The sequence below is a fragment of the Miniopterus schreibersii genome, assembly GCF_964146895.1.
Source record: "Miniopterus schreibersii genome assembly, chromosome: 13".
Taxonomy (NCBI): domain Eukaryota; kingdom Metazoa; phylum Chordata; class Mammalia; order Chiroptera; family Miniopteridae; genus Miniopterus; species Miniopterus schreibersii.
Window position 1 is genome coordinate 29,007,918 of NC_138113.1, and position 17,721 is coordinate 29,025,638.

Here is a 17,721-nt window from a genome sequence, read left to right on the forward strand (position 1 = left end):
TATGCCCTTCCACTAGACGGGAGAGGTAAAAATATCACCGTGTCCTCCATTCTAAAGCCAAACCACCTGGTTCAGGTGCTGACTCTGGTGTCTGACCTAAGGGGAGCTTCTTAGAATCTCTGTGACAGAGTTGGGTCCTCTGTAAAGTAGGAACAAATCTTTCTCTAATTGGACGCTATGTCATTATATGAGTTAATACTTATAAAAAACATTTAGAATAATGCTTACCATATAGGAAGTATCCCAAACTTTTAGTTTTTACTATAATTATTATTATAGCATTTTTTAAATTCTCACCTTTCTTTAAAGCTACTGTGGACGCTGTGACTCCTGAAGAGGCTACCTATCCTCTAGTTCATCTAGAAATTAGCTATGATTTAGTGTATAATATCTAGAACTTGTATAGTGATGGCCCTTTGTTGAATTTTTTTCATTTGTATATTTCTTTTATCTCATGTAAAATTGTAAAATTGTCAGTAATTGAGTGACTTCATGTCCTCCATTAGAAAAATGTAATGAAGCAAACTTAAGGATAAAAAAATATATATCACCATGTCATTTACATTTTTAAAACCCACCCTTAGGTTCTAAAGTTTCTTTCTCAGAACATCAAAGTCTCAAGAGAATTAAAAAAGAGAGAGAGAGAGTGGTTCTTCAAAGTGGAACTTTGTCCATAAAATTTTTCATACGGACAAACTGTATGAAATGCTGTGAATGTGGGGAGCAGGTACGTAGCTTTCATTAGATTCTCAGGAATTTCTCACCTACAAATAGTTAACAACCAGTGCTTCAGATTCTCCTTTTTTTAAAAAAAAAATATATATATATATATACTTATTTGTTTCTTAGAGAGCAAAGGAGAGGGAGAGAAACATTGATCTGTTACCTCCTGCACACCCACAACCTGGGTATGTGCCCTGACCAGGAATCCAACTGGTGACCTTTGGGTACACAGATCAACGCTCAGCCCACTGAGCCACACCAGCCAGGGCAGGGCCTCCACTCTCTCAGCACTCAGTGGAAGAGGAGAGTTGTGGCAGTGAGCCCTGAGGGCTGTAACAGAAATGCAGGACTTGCCGTGGTGACCCAGGACGGCGCGTCTGACTGGCTGCAGCAGATCTTCGGGAGGCTCCGTCCATAGACCTTAGAGAACCAGCAAACACCCCTGCCCGCCCCTTCCTCTTGGGGGAGCCGCTGGTTTCCCGGAACCTTTGCTAACTGTGAATTCCTTTTACTGGTTCGGGGAGCCGTGAGCTTGCTTCCTGTTCTGAGAATCTTGAATCACCCTTTGCTGGAATTGACTCAGATTTTTCCTCTTTGTATTCTTTGGGTCACTGTCTTTCCCTCTTCGAAGATTCTGATCACCTTAGCATACCCCCCCCCCGGCCTTTCTTTGGGGATCCTTTTCCCCATCCTGTCTAGAAACCCTGTGCTCCTTCATACGAGAGAGAGTAAGGAGAGGCATCTCTCAAGCCTTTCAGTTTCTCCTCTCAAGAACGCAGCTTGCATAATGGGCTGGTTCTGCTTCCAGCAGGAAGACGGGCAGGACACACGGCTGCGGCCGCCGGGACTGTCCTCTTTGTGTCCGTGCCTTCTGGATCTCACATGGTCACACAGTGGCTTCCAGCGGAAAGCCTGATTTGGCTCTGCCTATTTGCTTAGCCAACTAGGGGCTCGGGAGGGCTTCCCGGGGCCGCCGCCTGAGTGTTTGCTTCCCTCACCTCTCTGGACTCGGTACCCCGCTGAGGAGTGGGCAGTGGCACTCTGCTGCCGGGTCGGGGCTGGGCAAATCCAGAGAGATCCGACCAGGAGGATTTTCAGGTCATGCACGCTCCTGCACCTGTCTCCTGCCGCGTGGTTGTGGCGGTTTCAGGTTTCCCCGCATGCCAGTCCCAAATCCTCTGGGAGCCTCTCATCAATTATTGGGTAAAGTGTTCATCTGGGACACGGATGGCCCTCTCATGACTTCAGAGAGTACATGCAGCTTCCCACACGGCGTGGGGTATTCCCTGGGAGTCACCCAGAGGATGGGAAAACTCTCCCTTTTTAAATGGCTCCCGCCGGAGCTGTTTTTGCCAGCCAGACTATGGCTCATGAGCCAGAAATGGAAGCTGGCATCTGGTGCCAGCTGCAAATCCCCACCACTTGTCAGGGCTGCCCCGGAGCGAGCCGCTGACTCACATTCACTTGTCCTTCCCCTCCAGGGGATAAGGGTGGCATGGCCTGAGTTTGCCACTCTAAAGAGCTCTCGGAAATTACTAATAAACTGGGTTCTGTTTATTCGATTGTGTTTGTTGAAAAGCAGCTTACTTTGTTTTTAAATCAATTAGTTGAGTGTCCCTAGGGTTAGAGAATATTTCCAGTGTCCATGGCAGAAACTGGTGTGTGTGTTTCAAGTCTTCCTTGAGGCCCCAGGATTATAAGAAGTCCCTTGCTGCTCTGTCTCGGTCTGGGCTTTGGTACAAAAACCACTGTGGGGAATGACTGGGAAGACACTTCTGATATCAAATGTCAGCCAGAATCACAATCAGGCGTTTACACCAGAGACCTGGGGAGAATGCACATTGGATATTTGAGAGAAACAAAAACAACCTTTTTATACTTCCCTACACTCCCAGAAATAGCTTCTGTAGCCTAACATTCAACTTGTTCCCTCACAAACTATTTATTGAGGACCTGTGATGAGCCAGGCAATGTTTCAGGGGAAAAAGAGACTTGTTCCCTGCCTTCGTGGAGCTTACATTCTAGAGAAACGAAAGGACACTGCTGCTTAAATGTGTCCTTCGCATCCAGTAGAAGCCACGTGGCTGGAATAATCCAGAGACAGGAGCAGCGAGACTCCAGATGGGGTCATGGCCAGTTTCTGCCTTTACAGGGCCAGCACTCGAGATTCAAGAAGTACGTGGGCCACAGCGCGCACGTCACCAACGTGAGATGGCTGCACAGCGACTCGGTGCTGCTCACGGTAGGGGGCGCCGACACAGCCCTAATGATCTGGACCAGGGAGTTTGTGGGGACCCAGGAGAGCAAGCTGGTGGACAGCGAGGAGTCGGACACCGACGCAGAGGAGGATGGAGGTGAGTCCCGGCCCCCGCGCCAGCCGCCCTCCTCCCCAGCCCCTCCTGGGCCACAGCAAACCAGCTCCACCCCCACCTCCTTCTGTTGTTTGAGGCTATGACAGTGACGTCGCCAGAGAAAAGGCCATTGATTACACCACCAAGATCTATGCTGTGAGCATCAGGGAAATGGAGGGCACCAAACCGCACCAGCAGATGAAGGAAGCCTCCGCGGAAGAAAGGTATGGTGTCGCCGGGTTCCTTTGCACCTGTTCCACCCGAGGACAAGAAACGCACTTAAACCGCAGCGCATTTTCTTTGCCAGCAAAGTTCTGACTTGAGCTAGTCTGTCATGTGTATGCGCAGAGTCTTAACCTGCACACAGGCTTAATTTGGGGGGAGTTGCCCACAGCCCCCAAAATATGGCAAAGGGTGGGTTCCACTTTGCCAAAGTGGTTTATGGAGTGACTTGAAGAGACATGAGATTTGATTGGACTAGCTTCCCTTGCCCAGGAGGATGTCAGGACAGCCAAAAAGTGTCCCGAATGTGGTGGCTGCCAGGACAGCATGCTGACCAGACCCGTAGGAGGGAGGGCGGGCTTCTGAGGTCAGGAGGGACTATTTGTGGGTGTGACAGATAGTCCTCCATTCTAACCAGACTCTGTGCTTTACTCTGTCCCACTTTGTGTACCTCGTCTCACTGTGTCTTCACCTGCCCACATTTGTTCACGTGTGTTTGGTGATTCCGGGCCTATTTGATTTTGTTTTCTTAGATCCTCTGTGTAGAAGGAAAGGTGTTGGTATTATTTTAGGCCTTTTTGACGTGCTGTTGTAAATTATAATTGTAATCGATAAGAGAAATTGTGAAATATTCTAGCATTTGTTTAAAAAAGCTCATAATTACTGCTATTACTTAATTTACCATATTCATAGTAGGGAGGAGAGATATTGAATAATGACTTTTAAAGAGAATTTCGTGGATCTTGAAGATGTTCAAGGTTCTCTGTGAACACTTCACACCGACGGGTTCAGGGCTCACAGTACCCTGGGTCTGTGATGTGTATAGCTGATGAGACACAAGTTGTTTTTTGCATTCAGCATGGCTTTCTGCCTAATAATAACTATTTAACCAAGTTGATCCAGCATCTTTTACTATAAGGTGGGACTTTCAATACAAAGAAATAAAATGTCACCCCCCGCCCCCCTGCTTCAGTTTGGTGCCAAAAGTTAAAATAAGCTTGAGAAAGGATGGGTGTGCTGCAGGCAAGAAGATTGAATCTGATGTGGAAAAACCCTAATTCTTCCTTAGCATCTTTGCTAGATGCTACTCAAGGCTCAGAGTTCTCTTTTGATTTTTTTTTTTAAATTATAGAGATTTTTTTTTTCTACAATAGTCTGTAAATTATAGTTTATGTTGCTTGCAAAGTGGTTTTTTAGTGCCCACAAAGAAGAAATAAATGTAAAGGACCTAATTCTAAGAATCAAGGGACAAAAGAACCATATGCACATATGTTCATGAATAAGCCTTCCACTTAAATAATCTACTCTAAAAAAAATTGGCATAAATCAAACACTCTTTTGAAAGAAAATTACCCAACCTTTCCAATTTCACATAACATTGTGTAATAAGTTGACTCGGCTCTTATTCCAAGGTTGTTTGTGGCCACTAAGATGTAGAAATCTAACCAAATTCCTAATTCCAAACACTACAGCTGATTTCTAACCTGAACCTCTCTTGGCCTTGGTGTCTCTTTGGGCAGGCCTGTAAAATTCTCATACCTACTCGAGGTGAAGGTAGAGACAGCCTTAAGGAGAATTTTCTATCTTAAAATCCAGAATTTTGAAGCCACCTCATTTTCTTCAACGCACTAGATTGGGAGCTTGTTCATAGCATACACAGGACTGTATGCTATGTTGTTTTCTTTAATACAAAAGAAAAAAACAACAACCATAGGATTATGAGCTATAGGGGGAGTTATTTTAGTACTTTACTGGCATTTTAAAAAATAATTCACACCAGGGTGTAGTGAAGAGAATGTGCAGTGAAGAACACAATTTTAAGATAAATATGGGGTTTGGAGGAATAATGAAGCCTTCTCTGTACGTAGCAATGTCTTAGATAACTTAAAACAGTATCATTTCCTACAGGGGCTGAAACCCAGGGTGCAAGCTGCACAGAGTGCTGGGAGCAATGCGGGGCAGGGCAAGGAGGGGGTGCGGGGAAGGGGCAGTAAATGGTGCCTGAGTGAGCAGCCTCCAGGGGCAAATCCCTATCAGAACCCAGAACCAGCGGTCTCTGCCAGTTGTCAGTAATCTTAGGGGAGCTTAAACCTCAGAGACAGGACCGTAGGCAGCTCTGAGCTGCAGAAGGGATGAATGGGTGCAAGGCAGGGCCTTCGGAGAATTTGTGAGCAAGGAGAATGGGGAAGGGAAGGTGGGGCCGGGGCCCTGGGTCAGGGGAGACTCCTGACCATAAGCCAGCAGCAGCTCACCCGGGTCCTCACCTAGGGTACGGAATGGGTTCCACGGACTGCAGCATCCGAGGAATGAGGGGCAGTGACAGAGAAATGCTGGGGGCCTCCGACAGCAGGAGCGTGGGGCCAGGTGGCACCCAGGTTCTCCCCGGGAACATCCAGGACTGTCAGCTGTGATGCTGATCCCTTTGACTACTTCAAGCCCAGCTGATTCGAGGGGCAGAGGCTCTTTTTGACCTTCCCTGTATTGTTCCTTTCTGTATATGCTGCAGATACCTGGGTGCCTTTTCTAAACAGCCAGGCCAAGACATGTACCCATAAGACTAATGGGAGACAAAGACCCAAGAACCACAAGAGACACGAGCTTGGAGCACCCATTCAGGGCCAGGAGCTCCTTTGCCAACCTCTGGCCAGTGTTCAGGCCGCTCTGCCTCTGGTTTAAATCCCTCTGTGTCACTTCAGAAACCGTGAGATGAGTGTGGCATCTGCCACACTGAAAACTGCTTTGAAGCCAGTTGCACAGTATGCATCAGTCATTTTTCTAAGCAACTCCATTCTTAATTCCAAAAATTTAAGACAGTCATAGATTGTTTAAATTTGACTTCATTATTTGATTTCAGAATAGCTGTGAGGCTTGAGATTGTGCTTCCTCCTACAATTTCTGACACGTTGTGAGTTCTTTCCCTTCAGAAGTCATCCACTCTCCTCCGGTTCCAATCTTTTTGGGAAGTCGGGAAGCTGAGAGAAATGTTTTTAATTGCTCTCCAAAGAATGCTGGGCTAATCCCACCAACCTGTAACCCCTTCTAGGTGTTTATCGAGTATCCTGGGCACCCACTTCAACTTTGCACTAACATGCTGGGGGCCTTGCCTCCCTGACGGGGCACGCTTGCCCAGCCTACCCCAGCCCTGAGTGAGCCCTGGGGCATCCCAGGTGCTGAGCTGCTGTGTGTTGCACGTGCTGAGGAAAGTCACTGAAATCTTTCCAGTTTTGAGAATCTGTGCTTTCAGACTTCATCTAGACACTCAGGGCTATCCCACAGGGCTCTCCTTCCTCAGCTGACCCATAACCGGGGCCTAGAGCAGCCGTCCCCAGCTTCAACTGACCCTCCCCTCACTCTCAGCGTTTGACCTCACCTCCTGCTTTACCGTATTTTCTCATTCTGTAATAGCTGTTTTGTCCATCTGCAAACTTAAATTTATTATTTAATAAATATTTAAATGTCAGGAAGTTCCTTTTGAGAAAAGAAACAAACAAAAAAACCAGGAAGGGGGAAAGCATAGTTTTTCAGAGCGATTTGAAGTGCAAAATCTCACCATCATCACGGCACAAGGAATGGTCCGAAATCCCGTCTTCTGACTCTGGTAAAAGCAGTTCTCTCAAACTCATCGGGATAAATCCCTAAAGTTTGCTCAGTACCGAATTACTAGAGTTACCTATAAAATTATAGTTTTTTCAAATACATTATCAAAGTCACACCTTGTTTATATATCATTTTTTAATTTATAAAGTAGGCATTTAGTTTCAAAGGGGCCACTCAACCCAAACTGGTCTGAGCAAAAGGAACCCATTGGCTCACACACATGAAAATCCAGGGTTAGGGTGACTTCAGGTGTCACTTGATATGGGAACTCAGATCATGTGCCAGGACTCTGTTCTCTCTCCATATCGCAGTTCTGCTTCCTCTGGGTTATTGCAGTTTTTCAAGTAGGAAAATGGCTGCAGGACCTGGACCTTACAGTCTCTGTGGTTCAAAACCAGCGGGAAAAACTGCCTCTGATTCACAAATCCCCACAAATGCCTTATGATGTGCTATTGGCTCTGGTGGGTCACATGACCACCCTTTGAATCAATCACCGTGACCTGGAAAATATGAACCTTTGGCAATTCTAAAATAGTCACATGCCACCCATAGAATAACAGTACAGTCACCTCCACCAGAAGTAAAAATCCAGGGCTGTTATCAAAATTAAGTTGGTTTCTGGATGGACCCAAAAGACCAAATATCCACTATACTCCACCCTTTTCTTGTCACATACACACATTTAAAATGCCCCAAATTAAACTGTCCCACATATGATTGACATTGCAGTTATCCTCTCCCCAAAGAGAGACATCTCAAAGTCTCACCCAGCTACTGCCTCCAGCCCCACCTCCAGGACCTAGGGGATGGGTCAAGTCTTCTCATCCAGGTCCACATAAAGCTCCTCATAGTCCAGTGGCTAATGATAGTGTTAACCACCAAACGTGCCCAGTGGACAGTGGGGAGGGAGGACTGACAAGGATAGTTGTTTCAAACCGCCACCAGAAGAAGGGAGAGTGAGACAATGTGCAGTGGTCACTGTCTATGCCCATATTGTCCTCAGCTGCACAGGACTATCAAGGATTCTTGTCCTCGTGTGTCTTTTTCATAACTAGATAGTGATTTGAATGTTGGTAGATGCCAGCAGTTAGAAGATGTAAAGGTTTTGTTTATTATGACACAAGGTACAGACACAAATGGAAATGAAAACATACATGTCCTCTTAGAGGACTAGCCTCCTGAGTCTTCCAGATTCCTACTGGGGTGTAAGTGATGCCCCTTAAGGATTCTGAAGTAAGGATTCTGCCAGGCACCAGACACTTTGGGTCATTCTCAGGAGAGACTTTCTGTCCTCTTGCCCTCCTGTGAATTCCTCCTGGGCTCTTAGAGATACTCTGGCCCTGAGCTTGGCTACTGCCCAGATGACCATGACCAGCGCACATAGTAAGACGGGGAGGGGAAGGTTGACCTTTAGGGACAGCTCCCCCAGGAAGCCCATGCTTCAGGTCATCTAAAGCCCATGTTTATGATTTATCCTCTGGCCTAAGATTTAGCATTTCATAGCATCAACTTAGGAGGAAAAATAGTTTTTATATCTCTGACTGATAACCACTTGAATCCTTAAGAAGGGGAAGGCATATCAATTTTTAAAAAATAGAATTTTATTTTTAAAAATCAAGAAGTCATTTTCACTCCTTCTAACTTCATTTTTTGATCATATACTGAGCATGAGTTAGTTGATTCCTATTGGTATATATTCTTTTTTTAAAGCAGAGTTTATATTATTTGTTTCTTGAAGTAATAGGATAACATTTTTTAGGTTCAACTGATTATAATGAATGTCTCATATTTAAATTGTCACTACTGAGTTTTTGACCGACCTTTCCTTGGGTTGGACTGTGTGGCTTTGTTATAATACCACCATACGTTTCTGAAATTGTCTGTTTTTTGACAAGAGCCCCACACTTTGGCTTTCCTGTCCTAAGCATGGCATCTGGCCTCCACTGAGTGCACATTGCTTTGTTAACCCCATAATCACTAGAGATCGCTAAAATTATTATAGACCTAAAAGAGAAAGAAAAATACTCATGAGGTTATGTTGATTTTTAAATTTAACTCTTTTTTTTTTTTTTTGGCCTTGTTTTAATAGGAGCTTTTGTGTTTTGTTTTTCGTGTTTTTGTTTTTGTGTTTTGTTTTTCGTGGTCTTTGATGCACCGTGTTATATGTTGTATTTCTGATGATTATATTGTTGGATGGTGTTTAAAACTTCACTTTTCTGATTGTGATTCTTGGCTGAAGTTCCCTAACATTGGCTTCAAGGAATACAAACATATAGGGCACCTAGTATCTTAGATAGAATTTCATAAAATTAATAGACAGTGAAAGGAATGACCGTAAGTGTTTGAAGTTTGGCCTGAACTCTCCTTGTCAGTGTGGCCCCAGCAAAAAACAGAGGTGCTCGGAGAAAGTAGTTCGGGGAGAGCTTAACGAAGGAACAGACGGAGGTTTGAGCAAGATGACGGGAAACAGCAGGGATGGGGCGGCGCCTTGGGGACGGCAACAGCTGAAGGCCATTCCCAAGCCGGGCATGAAGGGGCAAGGGGAGAATGGAGCGCAGGAGCAGACCACCTTATGAGGCTGAGGCCTGGGGGGGGGGGAGCAGCTGAGTCCCCCCCCAGGAGCACCAGGAGAGCGGGCGCCGCTCCTCTGCCGCGTCCCCGGGCGATGCCGTCCGCGCGGGCGGCCTTGGAGAGCGGGGAGGGCAGATGTGCCAGGGCCGTGGGAAACGGGCAGCTCATGCTCCTTGAACTTTTTTTCTAATAGAAACTGGTGTCGTTATCACAGAAAAGAACCTCGGCCATTTCAGTGTTGAACAGCAATTACTATAATTTGTACACGCCTTTGAGCATCCACAGGTACTTGTTACCTAGTGTGAGCACGGTGTACACACGGTCAGGGAAAGCTGCGGGCGACACGGCCACATCAGTACCGGGGGCAGCCGCGATGTTCGAAACTGCGCCCGCTTTCAGCGGAGCAGCTCTGATTAGCCACAGCTTTACACCACTGTAGGGGATGCCACACGCATCGCTCTATAAAAGACCCTAGCGCACTGACAAGTCTGACTTCTTAAAATGAAATTTTGTGTTCACATTACATGTTGGTAGGCCCAAGTATTTTTTAAAATAATGTTTAAACATCTTTGGCCCATCTTCAGAGGTTTTTATTTTCACATTAAGTAGAAAAAACAAAAACAGAAATTAGAAATTTACAACCGAAGACATACTTGGTGCAAATACCTGATTTTTTTTTAAAGGATCAAATTGTCATGCAAGCCCAACTTTGCATTCTGTGTAGCCGCACGATCACCACAGAGGCGAATCACAAGGCATTTGAAAAGTAATTCATAGACAGGATCTAATAATATCTCCAAGTGTGGAGTGTGGTCTTTTGTTACAATCCAGATGCGCCGACTGCCCTTAGTCTTTGTAACTGGATGCATTGTCACATATTTTCATGGCACATGGTCCCCATCTCCCCCTCGCCAAACTGCTCATACCAGCCTCCTACATGGGGAATGGTAATAACCGAGATTCTTATTTGCTGTATTCAGTTGAAACCTGGAGCTTGTGTTCAGGAGAAAAACCTAAGTTTATAATGACAAAATTAATACAAATGCAACTATTTCTATGGGAGTTGACGGATGAGCATTCACTGCTTTCCCCTTCTGCGTGGGGCAGTAGTTAGCCCAGAGACTGTCTCCTCAGTGCACCGAGTCAGCCCTCTGTATTTCTTCAAGGCCTGTGAGGAACAAGTGCTCACACTTACAGCCTTTGGCTGTCTATCCAGAGAGGAACAAAAGAGTGTAGCATTTAACCCTTTCTGTTCCTACACCATCTTTAAAACGTTATCTTACTTATGATAGCATTTTCCACCTGCACTGAAAGGAGAGTTTCAAACCCCAACCCCCACCCCTCTGCCCCCCTTCTCACTACAGAAGCTGCATAACTTATGGCCACAACTCAGCCGTCCAAACTGAGCACATGCGTATGTTTTTCCTGTCTCGGAAAGGCCTTGGCTTGCTGCTAGCCTCTCCTGCTTATCTCAGATAGAGAAGGTCATCTCATTAAAAAAAAAAAAAAAAATGTCTAAAGTAGAAAAGTTATTGTTTAACCCTTAAATTATATTGTCTTAGCACAAGTTTAATGTAGTTTGCCTTAAAATTGTATTTATAGCTGTAGTCATCAATTTATTGAATATATTTTCTCCAGACATTCAGCTGTTTTACCCAGCTATGTAACATATACAGTTTCTAGGAAGAAGTTTCAAGAAATGATTATTTTTATACACTTGTATCAATCAAGTTTTGTCTTAAGTACTATTTGCTTTCCAGAAAGGGGGTCCCTCATTCAATTAGAAAATCATTTTTTAATTTTTGTCCTCTGAATATCTTTCCCCCCCTCCCAAATGACAAAGTTAAAAGGTCCAGCTGACTGTAAGGGGGAATATTTAGTGCTCATATTTTAAAATAGAAATTCTCACAATTTTTTTTTTTAAATCCGTCTCCATCTTGGCCATTTTTTAAAGCAAAGGCTAGTTAGTGACAGAGTTGTATATCAACTTTGTTATTATTACCATTACCTTTCCACTATTTGAAACCTTTGACATCTTTAATCTTCTTGATTTTCAGTTCTGAGTCTCTGATGTTTACAAAAAGTACTAGCTCCAGTGAGAGTCAAAGCAAAACTCAGCTCTCTTGGATTTCCTTTTATATCTAGAATCTCAGGAGATGTCCAGTATTTCCCTGGAAAATGGGTGGCTGCATCCGGCAAGGGCCTGAGGGAGTCCTTGGCATTAATCTCACTTCTGACACCAATCTGCTTGGTCATCACAATAGGATGGTGATGTAAATAATGGAAAGATGACAATACAAAAGTTAGATGTCATGTTAAAAGTGACATAAAAGTGTGATGTTTCTTTAATTGTAGCATACATGGAAAGCTCAGATAGAGTTACATGAGCCAGGAGCTGACAGCATTTCCTCAGGCAGTGTTGATTTCCCAAATCCCCAAAGTGCCCCAACGAAACAGACAATGACAGTCCCCCCCATGGGCGAATTCACAGGTTCTCTCGCTAAATGACCTCAAAATTCTACTCCAACACTAGAGTTTTCCAAACTTTTTCTTAAACTGTGTTTATAGCTGAATCAGAAAGGCCCTAAAATTTATCTCCCACTATCTCATATCCTTTACCAATCGATTTGTTCAGATCTATGAACTTAAGCAAAAAGAAAGTCCTATAAAGAAAGCTGTACACCATGGGTTTATAAAGAAATGTTATGGGAGTTTTGTTTTGTTTTTGTTTCAACCCCTAAAAATTAATAACCTTCTTTACTCCTTAAGATTTAGTCTTTACACTGTTCCCATTAAAAATATGGGAAAGGTTTAATATTGGTTCCTTAATCTATGGGTCCATAGCATCAGGGTATTTAAAGCTCCACTGGATTGTAAACTTGCCTATGAAATTCAATTCCTCGAGGGTTGGCACTATCATGGTTACCACCACATGCCTAACACAGTGTCTTACACAAAATACTTAGTAAACAGATATTTCTTGAATGAGTAGATGAATGGGTGACTATCCTTAGCCTGCTTCTCTTAATACTGCAATAAATTAATCTGTCCTCAAAATGGTCTAGAAATCTATTCTTTTGTCAACAACTTTTACCTTCATGTTGTTAGCATCTTTAGGTGGTCCTCTCTTTGTGGGGAATTGTCTGACCCCGTGTAGAACCCAGTGATGTCCTAAGTGGCCGTGGGACTGCTCTTGTTTAAATGATTTTTCAATCTTCATATCATCTGTCCATTAGAAATTAAAATGTTTATTTGGTTTAAATCTATTTAATTAACCCAAGGTCAGAAGAACTGAAAAGAAAATTCTGTATTATTGTTGCCATCACACCTATTTTTATATACAAAGCTTCTTCGTTGGCAGATTTACAATGAAACAAAGAACGTTCTCGTGGGTGGCAAAGTTTAGAAAAATATGGGAAAGGTTTAGGTAGCTGTCCCTGAATTGAAACAAACCACCATCTATAGGTAATCCCAGTTTTTTTCCTGAAACATTTATGCTACATTTAGGGACAGAAATCCACTGGGAGAACCTGCCCCCATTTTTAAAACATGCTTTATTTAATCAGTAAATTCACATTTCAAGTTTGCCTGAGGTGAAATGAGCATACGAAAGCGTGTTTTCCTCCAGGGTGATATCAAGGAGTAAACAGCCCAGCTCCCCTGCCACTTGCCTCCACTGGCTCTGCAGGACTGACAGAGGCCCTTTGTCGCAGTTGATCAATAGCTGCTTTGTGAACTTGTACTGTTAGAGTTGCTAATAACTGACAACCTTGCTAGCAGGTGCTACTGAATTTACTAGACTGAGATCTGTCAAAACCACTACGTCTTATATTGACTCTTGGTTCAATAAATGGGAGGACCCTCTAACTCTGCATTTTACCCCATTTGTGATGACAAAGTGACGTTAAATAGCCTATGAGTTAGGACAGAGACGTACAGTTGCATATATGTTGTGTGTAAGCGACACTCAAACCTCACTCCATAGGGCAAACAGGACAAGGAGTGTCTCTGCTCCAGAGCGTTTCTTGCTCAGCTAAATTCTTCCCTTCGCCCCTTGGTTTGGTGAGAGTTCTACATTCAGTTGCTCTGAGCAGGTGGAAGAGAGCAAGTTTCCTGTTCTTTAACAAGGTGGAAGAACTGAAGCTACAGTATCTATTAAAACCTGAAATGCTGAAATTAATCATTTTTAAGGCCCATTGTTTAGCTATGTAACTCCACCAAAAGTTGGATAGTTGATTTTTTAAGGGAATTTAATGCTACCATCATAAATGATTTTATTACAGAAAATCTTGATTTTCTGTATTGTTTGAAGCAAAGTAACAATGTTTATATAATGGATAATTAAGCCTGCTATTCATTAGAGAATAGTTCGCTTGCTTTTTATCACAAAGAATGTTGCAGGCCATAAAAATCCAGAGGTAAAGTGCTATAAAATGCTTTCTAAGAAAGATTAATATACCTAGGAAATCATACTCTTACAGTGTAATCAGTTGACCCAAACGCACTCACTCATGGAGATCACATGACAAATAGGTAAGCGCTTTTCTATAGGAAAAGAACATCTCTTAGACGACAGTGGCAGAGTCAGTCCGATTGTTTTAATCCAGTCTCCAAACATCTCTCAGATCTCCAGTAGGAGGAAATGGATGCTACCGGGGTCGTCTGTCCTGCCTCTTTCTACTGTTACGTGGTCGTGATGTGGTAACTGAGGAGGTATTTGCAGAAGCAATTGTTAGGGTGCACGATTTGTGCCCCTTGAAATGATGTTACTGGGTGTAAGGTGTGGCAGGTCAGGGTGTGTTTTTTATAGGTGTATTTAGAGTATATTGGCATGCTTTTGAACCAGCCCCACCCATTTCTTTAAAGTTCATGTTATATTCTGCCATCTTCCACCCTCCCTTCCTGTCACTTACCAACTTTCTGTCCCTGAAGAGTGCAGCTAAGAGTCAACTGGTCGACCTCAATTCCTGCCAACTCATAGGTCACACTGTTCCCACAGGCCCCTCTTCCTCGGTGACTTAGCCCTCTCTCCTTTAGATTTCTCACTCCCAGTACACCCTGTCTTCACCCTCACCGTGACATCCAGTGCCTCCATTTTTCCTAGGTTCATCAGCTCCCTGCTGGTCTCACTTTTTCGCCTGCCTGACCATCAGTCTTCTAGGCCTCTTGGCTCTTCAGCTCCCTGTTGCGCCTACACACCGCCTCTGCACTCTCCTGACTAGAAAGTGACATGGGTGCGGCTTGCCCTCACCGGAATCAGGGTTGCCAGGGGTGCTTAGGCCCCCTTCGCTGCTCATTCATTTTCATTCTTGTCTTTGGCTGGCTCCCTTTGCCACCCTCTCAGCAGACAGATTTTTGCTCCCTCTTCAACCTTCTGCCCAAACCCTACCCTCTCCACTCCTGGCAGATGGCTTTTCTAACCTCCTTCCCTGAGAAAACAGAAGCCAACGGGCATGAGCTGTACTTGGTACTGGTTTCTCTCTCCTCTATCTTGCTTCCCATTCTCCACCCCACATAAACCCTTCACCTCCTTTCCCCTAGAGGAAGCGAGTCCCTCCTCCTGTCAAGGCTGGTCCCTCAGCTGGTGCTGGGACCTCAGCTCCGCATCGTCCGAGCTCCCTCCTCATCTTTCCTATGTCTCTCCCTTAGCTAGATCCATGTCCTCAGCCAAGAAACACATTCCAGTTTCTCCCATCCCCACCCAGCTCTCTTCAAGGAAAAAAACACACAAATCCTTTGACTTATTTTATACCCTTACACATATATTCCCACCTTTATCTTCCCTCCCTTTTCCCTTCTCATCCAGGCTTCACCAAGTCTCTCCTTCACTCTCTAGCCCATTCCATCTGTCTTCTGTCCGTCATTCTGCTGACATGGTGACTTCTTAATTCCCAGATCCAATCCACTCTCCTCTATCTTTGTCTTGTTAAAAGGAGGAACTGTTTCTTCTACAGTAGCGTTGCCCACTGGAAATACAGTGGAAGCCGTGTGCGTGATTTTTTGAGTAGCCATGTTAAAAAAGTTTGAGATGATGAAATTAATTTTAATAATATATTTTTATTTAATCCAATACATTAAAAGCTATTTAAACATGGAATCAATATAAAAATTACTAACGAGTTATTTATATTATTTTTTAAATTATTGTTACTAGGCCTTCAAAATGTTGTGTGTATTTTCCAGTTGTAGCTTAGAGCCGGCCACCATCAAGTGCTCAGTAGCCATATGTGGCCAGTAAAGTTACAGACATTCTTCTCTCACTTACCTTTTGGAAGCAGTGTCGCCTGGCCCTCCACCTGCCCCTCCAGCCATTGCTTCTCAGTGTCTCTTCTCTGCTTCGTCTTCCAGCCCCTCACATGCTGTTGTCCTCAGGATGTCCCCTTTGGTCGTCCTCTCTTTGTACCCTGCACCCTCTCCCTGATTAAACTCATACTTTCCACTCACTGGGGGAGGATTCCCAAGGTCTTAAATCTCTTTGAGTCCCGCCTCTCAGTTGAACTTCCAACTAGTTTGGCCAATCCACAGATGTCTGAAACTTCACACAGCACAATTGAACTCACCGTCTTTCCTCATAAATCGTCTCCTGTTTCAGTCAGCGGTGCCATGTCTACCCAGACACCTAAGCAGAAAACTGGTTTTCCAGTTGAACTGCTCTTCCTCCTTTGTCCACTAGAGCTAATCAGTTTGCAAAGTCCTCGAAGGCAGCTTCAACCAGTATTTCTTTGAATATGCACTTGTTCCCTTCTCCACAGTCCCTGCACCACTCAAGATCTCCATCATCCCTCCCTTGGGTTATTGCAGCAGCCGCTTCAATAGTCTGCCCACCTTACTCGCGGTTCCCTCCGAGACTCCATCTTTTATGCCCTCAATTTTTCAACCAAATAAATTGATATTTGCCTAAAATGGCCATGTCTGGGACTGTATCCCCATTTTTAAAGGCTATGTTATAGGCTTCAGTCAAGAGCAATTTTAAGATGGCAGGCTCTCAGGTCACCCATAGTTCTCCTGCCTGACTCTCTTCCACTTCTCTTCATCACCGAGCAGTTCTACAGATGGTTCTGGAAGACATAAGAATACATTTAACAGCCCGGCTGGGCGTGGCTCAGCGGTTGAGCGTCGACCTAGGATCCAGGCGATCGGGGTTCTGTTCCCAATCAGGGCACATGCCCTTGTTGTGGGCTCAATCAATGACTGTCTCATCATTGATGTTTCTATCTCTCTCTCTCCCTCTCCTTTCCTCTCTCTGAAATCAATAAAGATATATTTTTTAAAAAAAATACATTTAACAGAATCCAATTCCTTTTGGTCTTTTTTAAAAAAAATTATCTTTATTGTTGAACGTATTACAAATGTTGTTTTTTTCCCACCATTGACCCTTTCTACCCCAGCACCCACCACCCGCCTCAGGCCTTCACCACACTATTGTCTGTGTCCTTGGGTTATACATATATGCATATAAGTTCTTCGGTTATCTCTTCCCACCCATCCACCCACCCCTGCCTTCCCTCTGAGATTCGTCAGTCTGTTCATTTTCTGTGTCTCTGGGTCTATCTTGTTCATCAGTTTATTTTGTTCTTTAAGTTCTACATATGAGTGGGATCATGTGATCCTTGTCTTTCTCTGACTGGCTTATTTGGCTTAGCCAATTCCTTTTGTTTTAATGATAGAGAGCCCCCCATGACTTTGGAGACTTCCTAAATCTGGACATACCTTAGAGCATTGGTTCTCATTCTCCCCCCGACAGACATCTTTGACAATCTGATTAAAGCATGCCCCTTTTCCCCCAGAAAAATGCACATGTGCAGACACAATTTGGCATGAGTGCCAGGGGGTGCACGGAGCCCTTGAAGGTCATCCATGGGGTGACAGATATGGTCTGTGGACAATTCTAAACAGTCTCCCAATCATCTACTGGTTTCCACCAAAAACCAGGATCAAGAGTAGCTTGGCTTCCCAAGACATTGTCTTGGAGCATTTTATAGAACATTTTGGAATATAGCTACATTTCCCCCAATGACACTTTGAACATTTTCTGCCTGACAACACTAAAAACAATTTCAAACTTGCATTTCTTGGCTAAATGTAGCTGAGTTCCTCCACACCCACACCCCTCTTTATAGAAGCTGCTTGGAACCACTTTATTTCTCACTTGATTTCTGAGCCTGAGTCTTCAGTCGGCTGTCAGGCTGCAACTGGTTTTCATCTCCTCTTCGGTCATTTCAGAAGCTTCCCTCAGACCCTTGGCTCTGAACCCTCC

General features: G+C 44.2%; 1 protein-coding gene across 3 annotated transcripts in view; it reads left to right on the forward strand.

Annotated features, from left to right (window-relative positions):
- The window catches only part of EML6 (EMAP like 6), a gene marked incomplete at its 5' end in the record, with an annotated part of 179,068 nt that overhangs the window by 137,725 nt on the left and 23,622 nt on the right, over window positions 1-17,721 (forward strand). For 2 of the 3 annotated variants that reach the window (XM_081156749.1, XM_081156750.1), the window contains 2 exons: window positions 2,876-3,077; window positions 3,172-3,298. In XM_081156749.1, the coding sequence (XP_081012875.1) occupies window positions 2,876-3,077; window positions 3,172-3,298 (329 nt within the window). Of the gene's footprint in view, window positions 1-2,875; window positions 3,078-3,171; window positions 3,314-17,721 lie in introns of all 3 variants that reach the window. The other variant, XM_081156748.1, reaches the window with a different exon arrangement.